This window comes from Triturus cristatus, chromosome 1_2 (genome assembly GCF_964204655.1).
Source record: "Triturus cristatus chromosome 1_2, aTriCri1.1, whole genome shotgun sequence".
NCBI lineage: Eukaryota > Metazoa > Chordata > Amphibia > Caudata > Salamandridae > Triturus > Triturus cristatus.
In genome coordinates this window covers 1172856384-1172883342 of record NC_140580.1, presented here as the reverse complement: position 1 = coordinate 1172883342, position 26959 = coordinate 1172856384, and the positions used below count along the sequence as shown (strand labels likewise).

At 49.1% G+C, this 26959-nt stretch overlaps 1 protein-coding gene across 3 annotated transcripts in view; it reads left to right on the top strand.

Moving 5' to 3' along the window:
* The window catches only part of PTPA (protein phosphatase 2 phosphatase activator), a 725494-nt gene that overhangs the window by 246541 nt on the left and 451994 nt on the right, over nt 1-26959 (top strand). For all 3 annotated transcript variants that reach the window (XM_085614012.1, XM_085614013.1, XM_085614014.1), the window contains exon 3: nt 13044-13130. In XM_085614012.1, coding sequence (XP_085470138.1) covers nt 13044-13130 — 87 coding nt within the window. The remainder of the gene's footprint in view (nt 1-13043; nt 13131-26959) is intronic.

The following is a 26959-nucleotide window of genomic DNA, read 5'->3' as shown; positions in this document are numbered from 1 at the left end:
TTCGTGGAACAATGATCGTAGGAAGGGCGGGAGCTTGTTCCAGGCCTTGGCGCCCAGCACAAAAAGGGATTTGCCACCTTTTGTTACCAACTTAAATCTGGGGATTATAAGCAGATTCTGACCGGCAGACCTTGAAAGTACACATCAGCCCCATACAATTCATAATCAAAATTAATTTCAAACGCAAACTTTGTATTGCTCTGTGTGACATCAAAATATAAAAATATAAACATCCCTTATAAAGAACGTGCCCATCCATGAACATGTATCCTCCTGTCTTCCTTTCACAGTTACCAATATGATGTTAACCCAAAACTCCTCCGTGTCCCAAATAAAATACCCATTGTTTCAATCCCCACGCACTGCAGTTTTCAACCTCTCAATTATACCGCCCATCTCACGCATGCCCCCCAACTCCCCGGTTTTTGCTTTTCTTAGTTCAGTTGTTAATACGGCCTGTATAATCACAGTGTTCAAATGCTGTTAGAAACCCCGTCCACCCACAAGTACATATTTAAACCTACCACCTCCTTTCCATACTCACTTCTAAACCACTCTTTCCAATCTTAACTACTTTCTTTTGATATATTTTCAATAACTTCCTTACTCCTCAAATATCCTCACTCAAGGTCTAATCTCTCCAATTGACCCAATGTATCCATGCCTTAACAGCCCAATATATACCTGCAGTATCTTCGTAGTCTCGACCACTCAAACTCCCGGCTGAACCACGGTTTTCAACATCCCGTCCTCTCAGGAAATACCCGCTGTTGAATTTAACGTCTCCAGCACCACCTGTGATCACTCCTGTCACGTGGTTTCCCAACTCCACCCTATGTGCAGTCTCCGTAATCGTGCAACCTCCCCTGATCTATCTACCAGTGAACTAAAGCCGTAATGGTAAAAAATAAACTTAAACCGTGATGATAAAAAATGTTACATACTCCTTATATAAACATCAATCAGTCCCTTTGTGAAACACTTACGTAATCAGAAATAAAAAATAAAAAATAATGCAGCCATCATTCGTATAGTTTGAAATGTCTTTCTTTTGATGACTTATTCTGTCCAGATGACATCTGTTTGGAAGAATCCTTGACGTAACCTTGTATTTTTGTTACCAATTTAATCGGGATTCATCCTCGTGGGTGCATTCAGAAGTGGAACGGCATTTAAATATAACCACACTGCAAGGGGTCTGCAGCACTCCTGGTTTTTCAAACTTTATTCCTTTACTTTTATTCAAGTTTGGCGTGCATACACTCATTCACGCTCCGTTCCAAAAACCCATTGTTTCAATCCCCGCGCACTGCAGTTTTCAACCTCTCAATTATACCGCCCATCTCACTCATGCCCCACTGTGATTATACAGGCCGTATTAACAACTGAACTAAGAAAAGCAAAAACCGGGGAGTTGGGGCATGCGTGAGATGGGCGGTATAATTGAGAGGTTGAAAACTGCAGTGCGTGGGGATTGAAACAATGGGTATTTTATTTGGGACACGGAGGAGTTTTGGGTTAACATCATATTGGTAACTGGGAAAGGAAGATGAATCAGGAGGATACATGTTCATGGATGGGCACGTTCTTTATAAGGGATGTTTATATTTTTATATTTTGATGTCACACAGAGCAATACAAAGTTTGCGTTTGAAATTAATTTTGATTATGAATTGTAGGGGGCTGATGTGTACTTTCAATATTTATAGATACCCCTGAGGAAGGTCTGAAGTCAGACCGAAATGCATTGGGTGAATAAATATGCAGAAGGAATGGAGACAGATTACGTGCCTGGGAATAGGCCCGGATGGGCAATTTCAGTGTGATTTACAATGCTTGAAAAAGTTGATCTTCATTTCCTTGACGTAACGGATAAAGTTGGATGAATTATGCAAATAAAATTTGTATAAACTAGGACAAAATTATCGAGTACGTGTAAATATTTCGCGAATGTGCAAAAGGCTGTGCAACTCACTGTGACATGAAAACTTGCGTGTCACAATCATGGGATGCTTATTTCAATACACGTTTTGGAACGGAGCGTGAATGAGTGTATGCGCGCCAAACTTGAATAAAAGTAAAGGAATAAAGTTTGAAAAACCAGGAGTGCTTCAGACCCCTTGCAGGGTCTCTATGTCCACCATCTGGAAAAACATAAAATACTCAGTGAAATAAACCCGTATAGCAACCACATTTTGTTATGGAAGAGATACATCGATGATGTGTTGCTCATTTGGGAAGGAAATGAGTCCGATGCCACCGATTTCATAGCCTGGCTCAATCTACAGGACCCCTTTCTGAAGTTTACACACTATGAGCAGGTCCAAATTGGTCTTCCTGGATCTGAATATTCTTGCCACAGGAGACTCATTGAGAACCACTACACATTTTAAGCCTACATTAAAAAAAACTGCCTCCTGCAATATGACAGCTTCCACCCAAGACAACTGAAAGAGAACCTCCCATTTGGACAGTTCTTGCGCTTGATCGCAAGGAAATACTCCCCATACCTTGTGAACCGAGCCAAAAAAAGAGCGGGTAACAACCACAGGGAATCGCTGTTGGAAGCTCATCGAGAAAAGGCTGGAGATGACAAGAGACCGATCTGCATCACTACGTTCAATATAGCGTCAGACAAGGTGGCCAAAATTGTAAAGAAACATTGGCGTATCTTAAGTAGTGGAAGTCTTGAGATTCCGAGACCTATGTTTTCGAATAGGAAAGGGAAAAACCTGAAGACTATTCTTGTGCACGCACGCCCCAAAAACACTACTCCAAGCGGGGATGACCAGAGAATCTTGCAACCTTTACCAATTGGCCATTTCCCGTGCAACAATTGCAGTGTTTGTCACCTGACATCGCCGACTAAGAGTGTGACACTAAATAACAACCTGGTATGGGAGTTGCGCAAATTTACCAACTGCAATACCGCAGGAGTGGTCTATCAGATAACCTGCATATGCAACCTCCACTATGTTGGCATGACAACCAGGAAGGTCTGTAAAAGAATAGTCGAACATCGCAGTAACATCAGATGCAGGCGAGCGACTACAAAAATGACCACGCATTTCATTGAAAAGCAGCACACCCCCAATGACCTTAAATGGGTAGTGCTGGAACATATAAAACCTACTGAAAACCTAGAACAAAAACTCCTAGAGAAGGAGCAACGGTGGGTGTACAAACTACGCACAGACACTAGCGGTCTCCATGATAATATTCCCTGGGGCCAGTTCACAAAATGACATTTTTGTACATTCTTAGCATGTAAACGTCATGGGAATGACTGGGGACTGCTTAAAAACGAGTCCTCCGAAATAACCCCAGCTTTACCTATTCACATGCTCTTCCAAGCTTAGGACGAAACTGTGAGCACTGAATGAATTGTCTTATTAACCAAATTTTTATTCAAGAAAAGTCAGCTTAACCTATTCCCAAGCTCTTCCAAGTTTTTAAAAAAAAACTGCGAGCACTGAATGAATTGTCTTAATAACCAAATTTTTATTCAAGAAAAGTCATCTTAACCTATTCACAAGCTCTTCCAATTTTTTAAAAAAACTGTGAGCACTGAATGAATTGTCTTATTAACCAAATTCTTATTCAAGAAAAGTCAGCTTAACCTATTCACAAGCTCTTCCATGTTTTTTGTAAAAATCTGCGAGCACTGAATGAATTGTCTTAACAACCAAAATCTTTATTAAAAACAAATAATTTTAAAACGTTATTCAGTATTAGCGCGTCCATCACAAAGTGAAACACTGTACACAACCGCAGAGCCCAACCTCGTTTGTTGGTCCATTATCAATATAATCAAAGGTTTACACTGTATTATGGCCTGTTGAGAATAACACCACCCACAATAAACTTTTATAAATTTAGCCCGTATAGTTTATCAGGAATAATGTTAGTCGCTAAAATAATACCCACTCCAAAATGGCTGCCGCGCTTCCACCATCGGGCGGCCACTTCCGGTTATTAGTTTCCGCTCTAGCATACATCGGATGACTAGGCGGACGTGTCAGTACTTAACCCGGTCCCCAGGGAGAGACGCGTTAATATGCGGTCTCCGGGGGACGAGTAGGTGATCAACTGACGAGGTGAGCTCGACCTGGTAAGTGTCTTTTTCCCTCCCTGAGCAGGGCAGCCGCTGCATACCATATTTGGCGGCATAAACTGCAAAATAGGGGAACCGCGGTTTCAGCTCTCTTAATTGTACAGAGTTCTACTTTTTTCCAGAGAATCACTGCAGTCCTCACCTCTAATCATGCGTTAATATTACAGAGTAAGAATACGAGCCCCTCACCCCGTCCAGACCATGGGGCTAATCTGAACCTCATTTAAAGTATGTAACATCGTAATATGAATATTTGTTTGTGGTTTACATGTGTGTACTGTCACGTGGTGTCCATGTCTCTATTTTAAATACACTTATTCTTTAGGATCGCCTTAAGAGATGACAGCAGCATGTTCTTTCTCCACCAATTAGGCACTTTGGAACCAACGCCAAAGATTTCACTTCGCGTATATGTGCTCTAGACGTCGTGTGTTGCATGAAGTTCATAATCTGCCAGTGTCCTGGCAGGCAGATGTATGGCTAACATTGCTCTGTTTTATTTCCTACAGATACTACGATCAATTGAGTTTAAATCGTATGTATGAAAGTGCACACACAGTAGGTGTGCACACATCACTTTTCGCGTAACTATTTATTTACCTCACTTTTTAGGTCACTTAGGTGTGGAACGCACAGGGCTGGCCCCTGTGTGGTCCCGAAGAAGAGCCGTGGGGTTGCTCGAAACATGTTGACAAACGCTAGAGACATTTAACTCATTATGGTTAATTAGTTGTCTAGTACCCCTTTTTTTATTATACCGACTAGGAGCTAGAATAAAGTGTTTCACCCACTAGCCAGGTATTTTTAGATTTTCTATCCACTCCACCTACACTGCACCACACATAGTCGCCTGTTGAATGCTCCTACGTAAGTCAGGGGACTCAAGAAAGAATTTGCTTTTTCTTGCCATAAACACCTGACCTTCCAATTCAATTCTGTTTTGGGGTCAAACGTCACCTTAGCTAGGTCCTCGATCCGGTAACCCCGGGTCTGTTTGCATATATGATTGAAAGGAGGGTGTACCTAGCCTAGGAACCCTCTATCTCCCCCTGTTTTTGAAGTGCACGATGGGAATACCCCAGTGTCCGCTCTCTTTACGAAGATGGACTGCTAGTGGCTCCATCGCCATGGCAAAGAGCAATGGAGAGAGCAGGCAGCTCTGGCGCGTGCCTCTGAGGATCAGGAACGATGGCGATATAAGGGGTCCCAGCCTCACACTGGAGGTCGGTGTGGAGTAGATGAGCTTAGTGTATGCAAGAAGGCGTGGTCCCACTCCCATCCGATGTTGAACATGGAAGAGGTAAGGCCATAGAGTGTCCAAGGCCTTTTCCAGATTCAGATCCAGGACCAGGCACGCCGCGCGGGTCAAGGTACACCTGATATCCCAGATCCAAATATTTTTCCCCAACGTTCGAATTGCTTCATGTATCACACCCAGGGGCCAAGCGTACCCTCTGTGTCACGCCCAGCGGTCCAACCTGACAGCACCTCTCACTTTTTTCAGATACCAACAATGTTAAGAAACCGGTAGCACTGTGAAAACTGTTTTAGACTAACAAATAAGATTGAGGTGCTGGCCCTTTATCACACCCAGGGCCCATCAACATCTGTGTCACGTCCAGCGGTCCTAGCGGTGAAGCATCAACCCTGTATCACCGCCAGTGGGCACGCATACCATCTGTGTCACTCCCAGTGGTCCAAGCGACAACCAGTTGTCATCTTTCCTAGCATGCTTACTATCGAAAAAAAGTGACCTCTGTGGAAACGCCTCCAAGGTTGTCTTGCGACTGCTCAGTTCAGACACACAAAATAGATAACCTGCCAGATTTCTGTCAGGGGCATGGCGCTCAGGGTACATTTGTGCTCTTTTTACTAGTTTGCCATACGGCAAATGTGTGAACTAAGGATCTGATGTTGTCTCTTACCCTCTGACCACTGCTTCAGGGCGGACCGCAGGACTGCGGATTCTGCTGAACTTCCAATCAATTATGGTGTCTGTTCACCTTCCTTGCTGCGCAAATGAGAATCCGTCCGGCAGGGGTCCCCTTCCTCGTCTGCAGTCGGGTCCGAGGTACCAATCCCTCTTATGTGGCTCGCCAAAATGTTGCTTCAATATGAATTTAACTTGAAAAAACAAAGATATTTGGCAAAACAAGAGCAGTTGGTTTGAGTAAACATTTCGGCTGGGAGCACAGTTACAGAAACTGATCTGAGGACTGTCATGGTACAATCAATCTGAACAATGTTTTATGCACTTCTTTTAGTATCATAAAGTACATCCAATTATCCTCTTTTGGTAAAAGAATGCAGGCCTGTTCTGTGCAGTCATAAGGCTCCTGATAGCAAATGAAGGTGGGCCTCGACCTTGCATGGACACAATGGGAGCCAGTGGGTAACCTGTCCAGATGTCCGCCATGAGAGGGGCGTAATCACTGTGTGTACTATGTGTGCTGTGTCCTGATTGGCTGTGTGTTCCTAACTTCATGTGGCATCTGACTTAATGGTGTTTTTAGGAATGCATGCACCCCTCCCGCAATTTGTGCTTTATTGGGGCCAATCTCACTGGACCATTGTGGTGTTGCTGTGCTTATCTAATAGAGTGATTTGTTTGCACGTCTGTCTGCCGGCTACGTGCCACCCCACCCAATCAGTAACCTCCGGCTTCGGTTGAAGAGCCTACCTGACCACGTACGTCCGAGTCAGGGTTGATGGAGAGTTCACATTTAGCGACTTTGATAATAGTGATGCGATTTAGTTCTTGTATGTGAATGTATCAATGTGGACATCGACTTTTCCAATATTTACAGCACACTGGCATTTGGAGTTTATTTTTACCGCTCCCGTTCAACAGGCTAAACAGAACACCTAGTAAGAAAGACTAGAGCATGACCACTAAATGCAGCACTTTTCAAAGCTTTGATATGAACATAGCAAAAAAGATTTCCGCGGGTAATTCTACCACAATAGAAACCATCCTATGGACCCCTTCAGTTAATGTAAGAGGTCTCTCTGGACACATCTCGGGAACCTCCACTACTTTTGAGGGCTAGGAGTCTTCTCTAGCTACGTTTTAAAGTCATGACAGTTTTTTTTAAATTGATTTTGTTATTTCAGGGCTCACTTCTTGTGTTACCATTGATGCTCTTTTGCATGACGTCACTTTTCACCAAATATGCTAATTCGATGTCAATCTCAACAGTTGTGAGCTCTGTGTTTGGTTTTATTCCAGAGTCGTGGATCTTGAATGTGCCACACAAGTGTCTTCTGTGCTTTGAACCCCACTCTTGTCCCTAGGAAGTGAATCCGAAAGCTTCTTCAGATGCTCTCGCAAGGACCCTTCGCTTCTGTGTAACCACATGCTTTCCCCCATGTGTTATCTCTAAAAACAAATGTTTATGAGGCAGCTCTATCCGGCTGGTGCAGGTCACGCAGAGGAGATGGAAATTGCTTGGGATTCGCACACCCAACCTCTGCTACGGTTTGAGCTTGGTGACCACAGTAATCTTGTAGGAAACGCATGTTGACCACATGCACACAGTGCACCTTTTTTATAACCATTACAATTGGAAACCTATCTTATTCCTTTTGTGTTGTTTTTGCAGGAGGTGCAGAATTGTAATTTTTATGTTGGTAGTTTGGGGAGAAGAGTTTTTAGTGTCAAACCAAAGCTGCCTCAATCCATCTGCCTTGACAATATGAACAAGTATTTGCAGAGCCAATAGATGATTTAGATTCAATGTGCCAAGTCATGCAGTGCTGGGACAAAAGATGGAGACACACAGAAGGGCACGATCAGGAGTGTCCAAAAAGAGCTGTAGCTTTAAAATAGTCCCTCAGGGATTTCAGCACAAGCTCTCGAGGAGGTGGAAGAATACACTCTAACAGCCAACATTAGGTGACAGGTCAGAACTTCACTGATCTGAGCCAGGACATGATCGACAAAGTCTGAAGCCACTGACTCAAACAGGCTGATTGAAGGAAGCAAATGATGGAAAGGGACGGACCCAAATCCCACTCCATGAATGTTATTAGCTGTAGGTTTGTTTGGGAACTGTGCTGTCAAAGACAGGATCTAAAAAGGTGATCAGTGACAGTCTTTATTTTTTCTTTTAATATCTTTTAATTGATTTTTGATAAACACAAACAAAAATCGGCATTTACATTTTCTTCACAGACTTAATTGAGAATGGCAAATACATTGGATTTATAGCAAGGGTAAGTGAGTCAAAACTAATGCAGATCATATACTCATTGGTGATGCTGGGTCATCATCTGTAGGGATAGTTGGCGCGACACAAATATCTCCTCTGTATGAATTCCATCTCGCCCACACTTGTGACCATTTCCGAGGGCACCCCCGTGCTACATACACAGTCTTCTCCCGGAAGATGCACCAGTCCATGTTACGTTTCCAGCTCGTGGCATTAAGGGTTACAGTCCCTCCCCACATCTGCGCTATGTCCCTTTTGGCGACTGCGGTACCAAGTGTAACCCATAGTTTATCTGCCCCTACCAGGTCTGTGGGTTCCCACACATTTAGCAAACATCTTTTGTCCTCTGGGTTTATAGTTTTGTGCAGGACTTCACTCATGACCCTGTGAATTCCTCTCCAAAATCTCTGAATGTGCCCACATTCCCATAGGATATGCATAAATGTGGCTACCTGCCCACAGTTACGTCTACAGTTAATATTGTCTCCCCGCCCCATGCGGGCCAGCTGCGGCTCTGTAATGTAACTTCTGTGGAGAATTTTCAGTTACACCAGATGGAGGTGCGCAGAGATTGCCACCTCTCTGGGAGAGGCCACCGCTTCATTACATTCTTCGTCATCCACCAGGAGGCCGTCAGCATCCCACGCCTTATGTAACTTGGTTAGGGGGTCTGGCATGTTGTTGACAAGTTTCTTGTAGGTCAAGGAGATGGCCTTCTGAGGGAGGAGCCCATCCAGCAGTCTGTCTTCCAGTGGCGAAGAGTTCAGGGAGAGGGGGCCCTCCTCTGATGGCAGTTGTTAAGGCATGACGGATTTGGAGATAGCTGAAGAACTCTGTGGCTGCGAGTTCATATTGCTGTTTTAGTTGGACAAAACTGAGCATCTTCCCCCTCACCCATAGGTCGCCCACTCTGGATATGCCAATAAGGTCCCACTTGTCGAAACCCTTAGAGGAATAAAGCCCACCCAACTGAGCCGAGTCCCACAGGGTCGCGAGCGTCAATCTACGTTCCCATCCTAGGCTTTTGTTGACCGCATGCCACACCTGGACCGAGTGTGACGTGGGCTCAGTCAGGCATAGGGTTTTAGGATTACCGTATAGGGCCCGATTGTAGGAACCGCCCGATAATTGCCACTTGTCCGTGGCATAACCTGGGTCTCCGGGGGTCCGATATGTACCCTGATTGATGGCTGCCAAATGGGCCGCCCAGTAATATTTTTTTATGTCAGGGAGACTGCCACCACCATCATACCAGTTGAGTCAGTTTATGGAGCGCAATCCTCGGTCTCCCGTTCCACAGTAGCTGCCCAAGCATCGAGAGTGGAAGCGCTCACCAGGTCGCAACATCCCTCCGCAAACGCTGGGGTAGAAGCAGATTTCTTTCATACCTGAGCCGAGCGTCAGCTGTGACAAAGATCCCTAAATACTTGAAGCCTTCAGACACCACCTGTATCGGACAGTCTCTTGGAAGAGATGGAGGTTCCCCAGATAATACATACAGGAGAGATTTTCCCCAGTTGATGGAGTAGCCTGAGAACCTCTCAAAGGATGTAAAGATATCCAAGACACATCTGAGTGATTTTGCGGGGGAAGCAAGATAGAGCAGAATGTCATCTGAATAAAGGGAGATCCGATTTTCCCATTCTGCCGACAATCGCAAGCCCCTCATCGATTAGTCCAGTCGAATCCATGATGCCAGAGATAGGGCAAAGAGCAGGGGCGATAGTGGGCAACCCTGTCTGGTTCCCCGACCGAGAACGAAGGCTCCCGATGGTTTGTTATTGACCACAACCTGTGCAAGGGGTGCGGAGTAAAGGAGCCTGACCCATGAGATGAATTGAGGGCCAAATCCGAATTTCGAGAGTACTGCAAACAGGTAGGGCCACTCAGTCGTGTCGAAGGCCATAGCTGTGTCCAGAGACAGAATGACTGCATCCTCCTTTATCGTTCCAGCTCTCTCTATCACCCCATGCACCCGCCTCAGATTTAGAGCAGTATTGCGGTGGGGCATAAAGCCTGATTGATCTGGATGAACAAGGGAGCAAAGCACTCGTGTAAGACGGTTGGCTAGAAGTTTAGCTAATATCTTCGGTTTAGCGTTTATCAAGGAGATGGGTCGGTAGGATGCACACTTGTCCCTCGGCTTACCTTCTTTAGGGATGACAACAACTGATGCGAGCTATTGGTCTGGTGGCAGCTCTCCCGTCTATTTGCAATCTTCGAACATGGCGCGCAAATGTGGGGCCAACTTGTCAGGGCACATTTTGTAAAGCTCAATTTGCAACCCGTTGGGGCCCATCGCATTGCCCGGCTTGAGCGCTCTAATTGCTTGCGCAATTTCGTTGTTGGTCACCTCACTATCCAAATAGCTCCGGTCATCACCCGAGAGAGACGGGAGTCCAATATCTTTGAGGAGGTCATCCGAGTCGGTCTCTCCGAAAGATGACTGCGATTTATATACTTCGGTATAATGTGCCGCAAATTCCCCGGCTATAGTGTCCGGTTTCGTGACCCTTGCTCCCGAAACGGTCATAAGTTCGTGAACAATGCGGTTAGCTCTCTCCCTCTTATCCAGCCAGGCGTCAAGTTTCCCCGCCTTGTCTCCCCATTCATACACTCTACCGTCTCTCTCTCTCCTCCCCAGGTCTTAGCACGTTCTGTGGCAAGGGCCTTATACTCATCTGTTTTTAATCGCAAAAGGTGTTCAGCGTCTGGGACATCCTCCCCCCCCCCCCCCCACCTCCGCCTCCAGGCGCATTATGTCTTTATCAACCTCTTCAAGCTCCTTAATGTTTTCCTTCTTGACCCCAGCCACCAGGGAGAGGGCAGCCCCTCGAACGACGGACTTGAACGCTTTCCACAGCGTCTGAGGGGAGTCCACCGAACCCAGGTTCTCACAAAAATAGTGATCTACTGCTTTCTGCAAGTCCCTCCTCACTGACGGGTTGCAGGAGATACCATGGGTTGATCGGCGCAATCACATCAATTCGGCGATCCCCAAGTACTATTCTAGTCCATACCGGCGAGTGGTCAGATATGCCCCTCGCCAAATGGCGGACCTCTCGTATATGGAGCAACTGAGAGGCTGGTTAGAGCAAGTAGTCCATGCGGAAGGAGCTGTGATTGGCTCCTAAGAGAAAAGTGTATTCCCTGTCCTCGGGTGGAATGCTCTCCAAGTATCAGATAGTCCGAATGCCTCAGTAAAATCAGGAAGCCAACTATTCGAGGGTCCCATAGCACGTGGAGGCCTACGATCCAGATCCCCGGATAGTACCGCATTGAAGTCGCCTCCTACCAGGAGAAGGCCCTCAGGCAAAGCAAGGAGCAGCGTGCCCAGATCTGTGAGTGTTTGCGCCTGCAGTCCCGGTGGTGCCTATACCGATATCAGGTTCACCATTCTACCCTCCCACTGTCCAGTGACTGCGATCTATCTCCCACGTGGATCTGCCTGTATAGATTGGGGTGAGAAGGGAAAAGAGGCCTTTGCCATGATGCCTACCCCCCCCCCCCCCTGAGATCCACTGGTAAATCCTGCGTGTGCTAAGAGCTTGTATCCCCATCTATTTAGGGCTTTGCACATATTCCCCACCAGGTGTGTTTCCTGGAGGAGAACCACTTCCGGGAGTGTCTTTTGATATATTGCAGAACCACCGTGTGTTTCACCTTATCCCCCAGCCCATTAACTTTCCAACTGAGCAGAGAGAAACTTTTATCCCAGTGTGACTCCATGGTGAAGTACTAAAGTGGAGCCTAACCTCATAATCCTAGATGAAGATGAACCCATATTCATAGCCATACGCTTTTTTAAAGCCGATTGAACAATAAAAAAACAACTCCAATCCCCCAAGTTCTGTCCCAACACCCCCCTCCCTGCTTCCCTGCATCACGGGCAAGAACCAGCCCATCAACAAACTTCGCAGAGTGCCTTTCGCCCCAGAACTAGTAACACAAAGTAACTGTGGGGGGATCAGTGACATTCTTGACTTCATCTCAGCCATTAGTGATTACTCAGGCTGCATTGTAGCCCATCTGTTTTCTGGCCTGTCGAGTCCAGAATACTAGGCCAGGTCCCCTAAATGCGAACACATTGCTTCTGTACAGCATTGTCTGTTAGGTTGATTGGCTTTTTGCTAGGATCCAGCATTGACTGCTGAAAGAGCTGGCTCTTTTTTGCTTCTCAGGATCATGCTTCAGTCTTGTGAGGCCTTGTCTGAAGTGGTGCCGTACCCATTCCTGCAGGCGGTACTTTTCAATCCACAACCCCTGAAGGAAGCCTTCTTGGCACTACACTCTCTTGCTGCCTCACCGATTTTTACATGTGTATTCTCACTTCCCCATGGCTTAATCACTCTGAAACAAACCATTTAGAAAGTTCAATTGGTAGACGAGCTTTGCATGCAGGCTACTGATGAACTATTGAATATACGTCAAGACCAGCAGCGTTTCGACCAAACCTTTTTTCCACTTTATCAATGCATCAATTATTTGTAAGTCGTGCAGGAATAAAGCAATAGCTAACTCCACATGCCTCAGTCGACCTGAGCATGTGTCTTTAGTTACTGCTTCATTTGTACCTTCCCAGTGTTGTACTAGTTCTGTTTGGAATGTATGTTGTAGAGTTAAGCTCGTTACAGATTGGTGTAAGCAGTGTCCTGGCCTATTTGTGGTAATGAGAAGGCTGGTCTCTGAGCTAACTGGTGGCCCGTTTCTCTTTACAGGCTTACGCAGAGTACATTGGCTTCATCCTCACCCTGAACGAAGCGGTCAAGGGCAAGAAGCTGACCTGCGAATACAAAGTCTCTGAGGTAGGTTGCAGGTGAGGGGTGGAGTGCTGGGGACCATATTGTCAACCTCCCCTGTTAATTGAGAAATGGTGAATATAGCCAGCATTACCCTGTGAACTGGGGGTAAATTGGGTTTAGACTATTTAGGGCTACATGAGGAGTGGGTTATCATCCTTGGGAACATTATCGGCAGGCCAGTGTCGTCCTCAGGGAGTGCTAGTGGGGGCACTCAAACATAACTCTGAAAGTCATTCTAAGAGTTCAGCCAACAGTACTGCCACCCTGCCCCTCAGGAGGCTCTCTGATAGTCAGTCAGTCAGTCAGTCAAAGGCTTTATTTCGATAAAAACATATCATAAAAGCTTTACAATTAAAAAAGAGTTTAAATTCATTTAGGTTAAAATCCAAATTTTTCAATAAGAGAAAGACATATCATAAATAGATGTTAAGAACGGATTAAACAATTTCTTTAAGCCTTTTGCTTCTGATGCGCCATGCCCAAGATAGAAATTTTGATAGGGCGCAAGCATACAGAGGGCGGGAGTCAGACATTAAAATACGTAACGCCTCAATGTAGTGCCTAGTACCTAAGGAACGGCACAATTGCTTAAGCCATCTTCTTCTTGGGTATACATACTGTGGGCATTCAAATAAAAAATGGGCCACAGACTCTTGTCTAGATATACAAAAAGGACAAAATTCAGTGGTCTGGGCAGGGGGATTCCACCGGGAAGTAAAAACATAAAGTGGGAGAGTCCCGGTCCTAAATTTAAAGTAAAGAGATCTATCAAAAGGTCTCTCAATAATGTCAAGATACAGTTCCCGGATCGGCTGATCCTTGAATTCCAGAAAGTCCTCCGTGAGTCTACCCAATGTACAGTTCGTGTTTCGTTGGGTCGCAATCCAATTCCAATATAGAGACTTAAGCGTAGCTTTCGGGGGGGAAGACCTGTTTTCCCATGCTGCGCTTAGCCCCAGATTGCACAAGAGGATTTTCATGTCGCTCAGCCACTTTATCTTGTGCCATCCGGGGAGTGACATAACTTCGGAGAGGCCTTTGGCATATTTAGCTAGTTCCGGGACTCGCCAAAGTCGGGCCCATAGCAGTAGAGGGCGAAGTTTCGCCAGGTCATCAATAGGACGACATCCTAGATCGAGCATCAGTGGGGTCGTGGGAGTACCTTGAGGGAGTGACATGATGGCCCTACAAAACTTTCTCTCAGCTCTTGACAACTCGCTAATATTGCATGAACCCCACAGCTCAGCCCCGTAAAGAGCAGAGCTGACTGCCCTTGCTGCATAGATTTCCATAACAGGGGCTATAGGTCTAATAGCACAGGAGCGCTGTTCCTTCAGTAGGGCCCCTGTTACCCTCTTGTGGGCTAGCAACATCTTGCATAAGTGGGGGGCCCATTGCATATTATGAGATAAGCGGATCCCTAGGTAATCAAACACATCCACCCTCCCCAAAGGTACGGCATTTAATTTCAAAGGGCGCACAAGTTTTTTGGGGGGGTTCATCACAAGATATTTCGTTTTGTCAGTGTTGATTACCAAGCCCCGTTTAGCGCAAAAGTGTTGGAAGTTATTTAATAATTTTTGGAGGCCCATAGGGGATTTGGAGAGTAAAAGGGTGTCGTCCGCGAAGATAGTCATTCTAAGGGGTGCAGGAGGCTCTCTGAAAGTCATTCTAAGGGTTAAGCCTGCAGTACTGCCCCCCTGCCTTTCAGTAGGCTCTCTGAAAGTCATTCTCAGAGTTGAGCCTGCAGTACTGCCACCCTGCCCTTCCGGAGGCTCTCTGAAAGTCATTCTGAGGGTTGAGCCAGCAGTACTGCCACCCTGCCCCTCAGGTGGCTCTCTGAAAGTCATTCTAAGGGGTGCAGAAGGCTCTCTGAAAGTCATTCTAAGGGTTGAACCAGCAGTACTGCCACCCTTCCCTTCAGTAGGCTCTCTGAAAGGCATTCTGAGAGTTGAGCCAGCAGTACTGCCACCCTGCCCTTCAGTAGGCTCTCTGAAAGTCATTCTAAGAGTTCTACCAACAGTACTGCCACCCTGCCCTTCAGAAGGCTCTCTGAAAGCCATTCTAAGGGTTGAGCCAGCAGAACTATCACCCTGCCCTTCCGGAGGCTCTCTGAAAGTCATTCTGAGGGTTGAACCAGCAGTACTGCCACCCTTCCCCTCAGTAGGCTCTCTGAAAGTCATTCTGATAGTTGAGCCAGCAGTACTGCCACCCTGCCCTTGAGTAGGCTCTCTGAAAGTCATTCTAAGAGTTCTACCAACAGTACTGCCACCCTGCCCTTCAGAAGGCTCTCTGAAAGCCATTCTAAGGGTTGAGTCAGCAGAACTGCCACCCTGCCCTTCAGGAGGCTCTCTGAAAGTCATTCTAAGGGGTGCAGAAGGCTCTCTGAAAGTCATTCTAAGGGTTGGATCAGCAGTACTGCCACCCTGCCCTTCAGAAGGCTCTCTGAAAGTCATTCTAAGGGTTGAGCCTGCAGTACTGCCCCCCTGCCCCTCAGGAGGCTCTCTGAAAGTAATTCTAAGGGTTGAGCCTGCAGTACTGCCACCCTGCCCTTCAGAAGGCTCTCTGAAAGTCATCCTTAGGGTTGGATCAGCAGTACTGTCACCCTGCCCTTCAGGAGGCTCTCTGAAAGTCGTTCTAAGGGGTGCAGAAGGCTCTCTGAAAGTCATTCTAAGGGGTGAACCAGCGGTACTGCGACCCTGCCCTTCAGAAGGCTCTCTGAAAGTCATTCTAAGGGGTGCAGAAGGCTCGCTGAAAGTCATTCTAAGGGTTGAACCAGCAGTACTGCCACCCTGCCCTTCAGGAGGCTCTCTGAAAGTCATTCTAAGGGGTGCAGAAGGCTCTCTGAAAGTCATTCTAAGGGTTGGATCAGCAGTACTGCCACCCTGCCCTTCAGGAGGCTCTCTGAAAGTCATTCTAAGGGGTGCAGAAGGCTCTCTGAAAGTAATTCTAAGGGTTGGATCAGCAGTACTGCCACCCTGCCCTTAAGGAGGCTCTCTGAAAGTCATTCTAAGGGTTGGATCAGCAGTACTGCCACCCTGCCCTTCAGGAGGCTCTCTGAAAGTCATTCTAAGGGGTGCAGAAGGCTCTCTGAAAGTCATTCTAAGGGTTGGATCAGCAGTACTGCCACCCTGCCCTTCAGGAGGCTCTCTGAAAGTCGTTCTAAGGGGTGCAAGAGGCTCTCTGAAAGTCATTCTAGGGGTTGAACCAGCAGTACTGCCACCCTGCCCTTCAGAAGGCTCTCTGAAAGTCATTCTAAGGGTTGAACCAGCAGTACTGCCACCCTGCCCTTCAGAAGGCTCTCTGAAAGTCATTCTTAGGGTTGGATCAGCAGTACTGCCACCCTGCCCTTCAGGAGGCTCTCTGAAAGTCATTCTAAGGGGTGCAGAAGGCTCTCTGAAAGTCATTCTAAGGGTTGGATCAGCAGTACTGCCACCCTGCCCTTCAGGAGGCTCTCTGAAAGTCGTTCTAAGGGGTGCAAGAGGCTCTCTGAAAGTCATTCTAAGGGTTGAACCAGCAGTACTGCCACCCTGCTCTTCAGAAGGCTCTCTGAAAGTCATTCTAAGGGTTGAACCAGCAGTACTGCCACCCTGCCCTTCAGAAGGCTCTCTGAAAGTCATTATTAGGGTTCAGCCAGCAGTACTGCGACCCTGCCCTTCAGAAGGCTCTCTGAAAGTCATTCTAAGGGTTGAGCCAGCAGTACTGCCACCCTGCCCCTCAGGAGGCTCTCTGAAAGTCATTCTAAGGGGTACAGGAGGCTCTCAAAAGTCATTCTAAGGGGTGAACCAGCAGTACTGCGACCCTGCCCCTCAGAAGGCTCCCTGAAAGTCATTCTGAGGGTTGCGCCAGCAGTACTGCCACCCTGCCCCTCAGGAGGCTCTCTGAAAGTCATTCTAAGGGGTGCAGGAGGCTCTCTGAAAGTTATTCTAATGGATGAACCAGCAGTACTGCGACCCTGCCCTTCAGAAGGCTCTCTGAAAGTCATTCTGAGGGTTGAGCCAACAGTACTGCCACCCTGCCCTTCAGAAGGCTCTCTGAAAGTAATTCTGAGGGTTGAGCCAGCAGAACTTCCACCCTGCCCTTCAGAAGGCTCTCTGAAAGTCATTCTGAGGGTTGAGCCAGCAGTACTGCCACCCTGCCCCTAAGGTGGCTCTCTGAAAGGCATTCTAAGGGGTGCAGGAGGCTCTCTGAAAGTCATTCTAAGGGTTGAACCAGCAGTACTGCCACCTTGCCCTTCAGTAGGCTCTCTGAAAGTCATTCTGAGAGTTGAGCCTGCAGTACTGCCACCCTGCCTTTGAGTAGGCTCTCTGAAAGACATTCTAAGAGTTCAGCCAACAGTACTGCCACCCTGCCCTTCAGAAGGCTCTCTGAAAGTAATTCTAAGGTTTGAGCCTGCAGTACTGCCACCCTGCCCTTCGGAAGGTACTCTGAAAGTCATTCTAAGGGTTGAGCCTGCAGTACTGCCACGCTGCCCTTCGGAAGGTACTCTGAAAGTCATTCTGAGGGTTGAGCCTGCAGTACTGCCACTCTGCCCCTCAGGAGGCTCTCTGAAAGTCATTCTGAGGGTTGAGCAGGCAGTACCGCCACCCTGCCCTTCAGGAGGCTCTCTGAAAGCCATTCTAAGGGTTGAACTTGGAAGTATTCCACCATGCTCATCAGGAGACTCTGCAGCTAAAGTAATTCTAAGGATTGAGTCAGGAGGCCTGCCCATCAGGAGACACTGCAGGTAGTCATTCCAAGGGTTAAATTAGGCGGCCTGTCTGTCAGGAGACACTGCAGGTAGTCAGTCTAAGGGTTGAGTCAGGAGGCCTGCCACCCTGCCCATCAGGAGACACTGCAGGTAAAGTCATTCTCAGGGTTGAACCAGGAGTCCTGTCCATCAGGAGACACTGTAGGTAAAGTCATTCTAAGGGTTGAATCAGGAGGCTTGTCCATCAGGAGACACTGTAGGTAAAGTCATTCTAAGGGTTGAGTCAGGAGGCCTGCCCCCCTGCCCATCAGGAGACACTGCAGCTAAAGTCTGTGAGAAGTTGGCCTGATGTATGATGTCATTAGTTCTAGTGTACACCTTATATCAGTCCAAACAACCCTTATGGTGATTGGTTGTAAAGTCAACCTTATAGACCAGCTATCCTAGTGGTAGCATGGACAAGAGCAGTCTTAGGCTAAACTCTGAATGGCATGTGAAGCCAGCTGTGATACCATATATAATCCCTTGAATACCAAATGAAAGGACACCACAACAGATATATATATATATAATAAAGTGTATTATTCTAGTCAAACCCTCAGCACTCTTTATGAGATTCGAGGTAAGTACAACACAGTCTTATTCAAGCATACATTAAGTCACACAGGTAAGTAATACAGTTAGGCCCTAGGGGCCACGCAAACCATATACTAAAGAAGTGGTATAAGGACCACTGTCACGGAAATAGGATAGGCCTAGGTCTAGGGAATCGCTGGGGCTACACTACACTACCCAAGGTTAGGAAGTGGGAGGCCCACGGGATTCAGGTGCAGAGTGGAAACACTCACGCGTAATGCGTATAATCGATAGAAATAGTACAGTTCTGAAATAAGCAGTTTTAGGACACTTCTGGTATAGCTAGAAAGTCGAGACTCGGAAACTAGACCCTAGGATAGTCAATACCCTTGTGAGCACCGGAGTACCCAAGTTACCTAGCCCACGGGCTGCGGGTGCATAGGTGTGAACTTGCGTCGGGTTTTGTCGTGGACTTCTATGGATGCCTGAAGGAAAGTTGCTGACAGGCAGTCAGTACAGAGTGTCCAGTGGATCCCAAGGCCGGGATCAGGAAGGAAGGATACCTGCAAGCAGAAGGGACAGAGTCAAGGTCACTAGCCAGTGACCACGTGGAACCAGGAAGGAACCAGGCAATGTCGGGAGATTGCAGGTGAAGAGGTGAAGCTTGTCACAGCAGCCACGGGTACCAGGAGACGTCGAGGACGACCAGGACCAGGAGGCGAGCTGTCCCACGAAGGCTCTTGCTGTCGGTGGCGTCGAAGTCGAACTAGGACTCACCAAGCCTTGGCAAGCGGAACCCACGAAGAATGGAGGACTTGCTTCTGGTGCAGACCAGGAAGGTCTGGGGTGCTTCTCTTTTGCAGAGGAGCAGGAGCCAGTCTGGAGGAGCCAAACCAGCAGTGAAAAATCAAAGGTGTGTCGTCGCAAAGGCCGCTAGCCAACGGGCAAGCAACCGGACAGACGCGGCAAGCAGGAAAATGCAGAAGGGCCCCACGCAGGACTCGTGGAGTGTGGGGGGGCTGATATTTGGTGCAGATGGTGCTTGGGGTTGGGGCTTCTCAATCCCCGGTGCACAACTTCGAGGGTGCCTCAGAAGCTGCGCTGGAAGATACTCGCCACTTTCCCTGGTAGTCGGTCCCACGTCTCTCGTCGCCTCCACGGATCTCAGCTCGGCCGTGGATGTGGATCAGGGTCGGAGAAGTCTGGAAGTCAAGGCTCTGGTCGGGCTCTGCAGTCGGTCCCTCGTAGAACTTCAGCAAAGCAAAGGGTAAGTTTCTTGATGGTGCTTGTTTGCACAGGGTAGCCACTCCTTGGCCACAAGGGAGATTCTTCAGTCTTCTTCTTTCGTCGAATTTCGAAGGTCCAGAGTTTCTGTTCAAGTTGCAGGTTCAGGATAATCCATTCTCCTGGGGCCCAGCTACCACACTTATACTAATCTGGGGGGCTGGGTTGCCTGCTAGGTCACGCCTTATGGGTGGGACCTGGGAGGGGGGTGGTTACACCCCCTTCCCTTTGTCCAGTTTCGCGCCAGGACTAGGGCTGGAGTGCCCCAGCACCAGTTTGAACTGGACTATGCATGGGACATCTTGTGTGCCCCAGGCAGTGTCTCGTTTCTTTCATCCCTCCCTGCACCAATACACTAAGGCCTGTCTGGGGTGGTGCTCGCACCTCCCAAGGCAGGAAACCTATTGTCCAAGCCTCCCGTGCCGGGATCACTCCCAGCAGCAGGAGGTCAGACTTGTGTCGTGGCAGCAGCATCCATTTTGTGATGCTGGGGCTCTGGTTAACTTTAACCGGGTAAGTAGGTTTCAACATGTCTTCTCCCTCTAGAAGGGAGGGATAATATCCTCATCCCCAGAAATGGGATGGGGGTATTATTCCAAAGTGTTACACCTTACACGACATGTTTTGATAAAGCCAAACCATAGTTACCATAACCGTTTAAGATTATAAGGCACTTTAAGAGTATATGGTAGGCTATATCATAGAACAGCTATAAGGACATGGTTCCGAAAGCTGCAGACAGGCTCAGCTCATGCTAGAGCACTATCTCACATGTTACCAAGCACTCTGCCTCCAGGATTGTTAAGGCCTGCCATAGGAGTGGCTGATAGGTACACATGTGTCTATATATATATATATATATATAAGGTAGGTATAGGAATACTACACCTAAGCAAGGGGTGATTACACGACCTTGCCCCAGCTGAGTGATCAGCCAGTTGTGTCCTAATGGAAGGCCAGGCCAGGGGTGGCAATAATACATGCTGCAGCCCCTGGTAGGCCTAGGGTCCACCTATGCCCTGGGTACCTAAGGTACACTGTACAGGGGCCAATAAGGTGATCCTATCCAATGAGGTTATGCACCTAAAGTACATAGTATTAATTTAGAGAGAGAACAGCAGGGCTGTGGGTCTGATTAGCAGGCCCACAGCCACATCTAAGTCGAAAACCAGTAAAGCAAAAGCAAAAAGTGGGGGTGAACATAGAAAGCAGACCCTACTCTCCTACAAAGTCATTCTAAGGGTTGAATTAGGAGGCCTGCCACCCTGCCCATCAGGAGACACTGCAGGTAAAGTCATTCTAAGGGTTGAATTAGGAGGCCTGTCCATCAGGAGACACTGCAGGTACAGACATTCTAAGGGTTGAATTAGGAAGCCTGCCACCCTGCCCATCAGGAGACACTGCAGGTAGTCATTCTAAGGGTTGAATCTGATAGAGACGTCTAGCCGCAGATTCCCTAACTTAGACTATCCCCAGGCGTCAGACTGGTCTGAAAATGTTTGCACAGCAGCACCTCTGCGTGCCGGGGGGAGGGGGGGGGGGAGGGAGGGGGGGCGGCGGCGCCGTACGACTCCGCCCTGACGTCGTCCATGGACGTGACGTCAGCGGAGCCATGTATACCCGCCCGGTGCGCCAATATCAGTTTTATTCTTTTCCGTGTCACGACGCGGACCCTGGAAACCAGCAGTTCCTGGCTTTGTTTTGGGCCTTCTCGGCACCGTTGGTGTCGTACCGAAAAAGTGTGCAATACTCTCCTGGTTCAAATGCTGTGAGGCCTGTGCTCGTCAGAGGTTGGGCACTGACCCACACCTTATTTGCATCTGGTGCCTTGGTGTGCACCACAATTCCAAACAATGCGGCGATTGTCAACAGATGAAGCCGAAGTCCCTACGGGAACGCCGTATGAAGTTGTTGGCCGCACGGCTGTCTGGCCCGGCTCCTTCTCGTCGCCGCTCCTCCTTTCCAGACGGAGCTCGTTCCCGAGGCCGCTCCCACGACCGGCGCCCTAAAAAGGTAAGCAGAGCCACAAGTGTCCACTGAGGTCCACCTTTCGTAGGCGCGCCACTGGTGCCTATTCCTCTCGTAAGGGGTCAGCTACGGGCGCCCGGAGGTCACCACTTCCATACCCTCCTTATCCAGGAGTCGGAGCGACGCGCGCCCAAATGGAGGCCTACTCCCGAGCTCTTCAGGCCTACTTTGAGTCCCCCTCTCTCCCTGGCGCGCCTTCAGGCCCCACAGGCGGAGGGTACTCTGGCCGGGCCCTCGTCGGCAGATCCTTCCCCGACCAGGGTTGTGTGCACCGACTCTGACTCCGGAGCCGAGGCGACGATGTTGGGCCGTGGCCCAGGCCGTCCTGGTCGCTCAAGCACACTCCGCCAGTCAGCGCATAGCCCTGGGCAGCTTCCTGCGCAGACGGCGGGAGCGGCGTCGGCGACGCTGCGCTCACCAGGCTCACTCTGCCAGTCAACGCATAGTCCCGTGCGACTTCCTGCGTGGACAGCGGGAGCAGTTGTGGCGACGCCGAGCTCGGAACCGGGCACCACGTCGGATCCAATTACGGGCTCGACGTCCAAACCCACACCAAACTCTGAGCCTGATCCCACGTCTGGGGCAACGCATCATCCGATGTCAGTCGGCGTCGAGGTAGCGTCCATTGTGGAGGCCGCCGATGTCCAGTCGACTCCGACACGGCGCCCGCCGATGCCGCTGTCGACGCATCCATTGCCGCCGGTGTCCATACCTGGGGTTGACCTCCCTCCGGATTCCTTATTTCTGTCCCCTCAGTGGGGTCGGGCAACTCCGGTATCCGCTACGGCCTTTTCGGAGGCTGCTGCTGCTTTCCGTGGTCGGGGGCCATTGGTGCAGGTCCCTAGTGTGGCATGGACTTCGGGTCATTCTCCAGCTCCGCTCTTTATGTCAACTGCAAGAATAAGCCTCCAACCGTCCCCTACAGATGGCCTCTTGTCCCCTCCTAGGGTGACTACTGAGCTAGGGTCCGCCTATGCGCGGACTATCAACCGGGCAGCTGCTATCCTCGGCTTTCAGCCCCCTGTGGTACCACTCATCCCGATCCCTTAATGGTTCTGCTCCATCTCAAGTCCATTACCGTGGAGCCCTTATTACCCCTTGGGGGTGGTTTATTAGAAGCCCTGCGTGGCGCGTAGGCATGGTCCTCTTCCGGAGCACTAGTTTATCGGACCATTGCTGGTAGGCACCTTCCTGCCCCGAGGTATCCTCTTTGCCTGTCCCTCTCCCCTGCCGCTCAGGGCCTGGTAATTCAGGCAGCCTTCGGGTTGCAGGACTCTACTTTGCCCTTGTTTCCTCCCACCCGGGAATCCAGGTGGCTGGATGCATGTGGAAGACAGCTTTTTGCTTCTTCTAGCGCGGCCATCCGTGCTTCAAACAATACATGCATGTTTGCACGAGCGTTCTCTGCACTCTGGGACTCCGTGGCTAACCTTCTCCCTTCTCTTCTGGAGGAATTGCTCCCTGAGTTACTCTGTCTTGTCCTTCACGGCAAGGAAATGGCTCATTTTACAATACGCTCCTCCCTGGATACCACAGACTCTGTGGGCCGCGCTCTTGCACGGTCGGTGTCTTTGCGACGTCATGCCTGGATGCGTGACAGTCGCTTCCCTGATAATATTCGGGAGAGCCTCCAAGACGTGCCATTTAATGGAATAGACCTTTTTGGGTCCCACGCTGACTCGGCGATCTCCAGGCTTCTGTCAGGGCTACCGTAATTCTGCTGTGCCACTGACTGCTTGACTTTTCTTCTTCATTGCGGTCTTCCTTTACGGGCCAGTTTTTATCAGAGGCAGGTTGGTACCCTGTATTGTCTGTATAGCCGTATGGCTGGGTTGTTTTTGTTTCAAGTCCTCTTACTGTCTGTTTTGCCAAGAGGACCCCCCATCTTGCCAGTGGTTGACCCTTGCCCTATGTGGGGTATTGGCTGGTGGCAGTTGTCTGCCTTTGCCTTCGTATGCTCCTGTGGCGTTTTCATTATGGGTCTCCCTCTGGAGCTCATATACCTCCTTTTACTGCGTCCCGCAGGGTCGCATTACTCTGTTGTCTGTAGTGTTTGGACTCCGGAATGTAGGTCTATGCTGTGTGGTATCTACCTTGCATAGCCTGGCATCTTGCTTTTGTCCTCTCATCCGTCTTTTGGTGCCAGCCCCTTCTGGGTTGTTCTCCCAAGTAGGGAATTGCCGTGGACCTCTCTGTTGTAGGTTGTTATGGCCTTTTCGCTTATTCCCCAACAGTTTTCTCCACATCTCCGCTGCTTTCGCGCAGGGATTTCTACGTTCCACTAGCATTCTTGAATGTGCCGGACTCGTGGAGATGGTTCTCCTCGAACTCCGCTCTTCCTGGCTCCTAGGACCCGTGAGTTGGTCTGAAGTACTCCCTTGTTAGGCTAGTCTTTTCTTCTAAATTGTCCTGCGAGGGGACTGTTCTCTCTCTTCCGGACTGCCGGCTGACATTGCTTGTAGCCTGGCCTAGTTCCACTTTCTGTGTAACTGCGGATACTTTTGAGCGTACCCTAGTGCCTGGGTTTGGCCGGGTATCAGCATCTTCTTGAGGCTGTTTCTGCGTCATGTTCTTCCTCATGACTCGTGCGGCCCGTTGCCTTCTTGCTATTGGACGCATCTCAGCTGTTCCTGCTGTCTTGCTTCCTGGTGTTCCTCCTGGCCGCGTATGAGCGTCTTTCGGGCTGTGTAAGTGCATCCTTTCAATGCTCTCCACATGTCTGACTGGCAAGGATTTCCGCAGTGCTCTTCTTCTGTGGTACATGTGAGGGCGCTATGCGTTCTCTCCACCATACCACTTAACCAGTCCTTTGGGTTGGCTTGTCGACTGCCGCATCCTGCGGTTCTTTCGCGCCATAAGGTTCAGTTCTTCGTCCTGCGAGGTGCTGGACTATCTTTTCACACCAGTTTCTTGCTGGGTGTGTTTTTCTTCCATGTTGGCCCGTGCTGGGTGTGGGTCAGTATCCTGCTGCCTTTGTATCTTTACGGGAGCAGGTTTAACATTGTTTTACACGGTTCAAGTCATTTAGCTGGGGCTAGCTCTGGCTTCTTGTCGACACCTTGGATATTGTGGATCCTTCATGCCTCTTGGTCTTCTTTCGAAGTTCGGCATTTTTTCAATCAGGCACAAGCATTCTGGCTTGGTGTTTTCCTTCTCTCATCCCCTCTACATGTGGGGGTTTTCACGTTATTCTGGATGGGCTGTGGTGCCCTCGCCTCCCCTTGATTCCCTGCTCTCTTCAGGGCGTAGGGGTCTGGTGGTTGGCTGCGTTGTCACTTCTGTTCCCACTGTGTTTCGCCCTTTGGTTGACAAAACTCTTTTGGTCACGTCTGGGTTCTCTCTGGACCTTCGTGGGGTTCAGTCGCAGTCCCGTCTCCTCTAGGGGTATGGCTTTGGTATCTATTCTAAGTTAAGGAATCTGAGGCTAGACGTCCCTATCACATGAACAAGTTACTTACCCTCGGTAACGGTGTATCTGGTATAGACATAGTCTAGCCGCAGATTCCGTAACGCCTCCCCGTCCTGTGACAATCTTTTCAGGTTGGGCTTCTTGCCTTCGCCTCCCTTTAGGTGGCTTTATTCCTTTGTGGGGTGACGTCTTCTCTTCACTCCGACTCACGAAGCTGCATTCTGTTTCGAGGCTCTGCTCTGCCCATTCTTGTGATTGGACGGTATGCTCATGTGCCATGTGTCCTTTACAACCCCTATCCTGGGTTGTCCGATATGATTCTAATTCTTCCCTTCTATCTTCTTCAACCGCTTGAGGTCTCTTGCCTCCCCTGCAATCTAGCGGTTGCAGTCTCTGGCAATGCTGCATTCGGCGGTCCATTTTTCGGACCTGATGTCTCCTTTTGGGTGATGCTTTATGGTACTTTGCCTTTGCTCCTGGGTTCTGGACTCGTTGTCCTTCACTGTCCTATATTGTGGTTGCAGCCATTCTGCTGGCTGCTGTGTTGGTTCACCACGGAGCTATGGCTCAATGGGGAGTCTTGTGCCTCTGGTGTCACAGGCTCACACAGGCCAAGGGTTCAATCCTGCCTATGCTCTGCATCTTCTTCTGCCTCCAGGGGAGGTTTTGGACTTAACGTCTGAGGAGTCCCTCCCAGAGTGGTGCTCTGTTGTTTTCCCTCCCTCAGTTTACAATATACGGTGCCTGGCACTGTCTTTCTATGGTGATGTTTGTTTCACCATGCCTTGTTTTTTCTTTTGTTTTTCTGCACACTGTTCCCATTTTTTCACAGTTTTTGGTGGTAGCTTCGCGTCCTGATGCGGAAAAGTCTTCTGACAAACTGGTGTCGGCGCGCCGGAGCGGGGCATGTATGGCTCCGCTGACGTCGCGTCCATGGACCACGTCAGGGTGGAGTCGTACGGCGCCGCCTCCCGGCGCGCAAAGGTGCTGCTGTGCAAAGTTTTCCGGACCAGTCTGACGCCTGGGGATATTCTAAGTTAAGGAATCTGCGGCTAGACTATGTCTCTACCAGATACATCTCTAGCGAAGGTAAGTAGCTTGTTCATTAGGAGGACTGCCCCCCTTCCCCACCCATCAGGAGACACTGCAGGTAAAGTTATTCTAAGGGTTGAGTCAGGAGGCCTGTCCATCAGGACACACTGCAGGTAGAGTCATTCTAAGGGTTGAATTAGGAGGCCTGCATCCACCCCCCCACCCATCAGGACACACTGCAGGTAGTCCTTCTAAGGGTTGAATTAGGAGGCCTGCCTCCCTTTCCGACAGGAGACACTGCAGGTAGTCATTCTAAGGGCAGAATTAGGAGGTCTGTCCATCAGGAGACACTGCAGGTAGTCCTTCTAATGGTTGAATTTGGAGGCCTGCCCATCAGGAGGCACTGCATGTAAAGTAATTCTAAGGTTCGAGTCAGGCCTTCCACTCTGCCCGTCAGCAGACACTGCATGTAAAGTAATTCTTAGGGTTAAATCCGGAGGGCTGCCCGTCATGAGACGCTGCAGGTAAAGTCATCCTAGGGGTTGGATTATTAGGCCTGCCCCCCTGCAAAATTGTTTGCAGGATGCTTCTCCTCTAGAGAAAGAGCTCATCCTCTCCGTGTGACACTGACCACTGCCGTGAGCTAGAGGGGAAGCAGTGAGACCATGGGAGCACAAGGAGGATTTCAGCCCTTTTTGTTCTTCCTGAGCTGATATTGGTCAATTAATGTGTGCTGTGTACTCTGACAGCAAGAGGCACAGTGCTGAGATCAATCAATCATCGAGGCTTGTGTAGCGCGGCTTGTCACGGGTC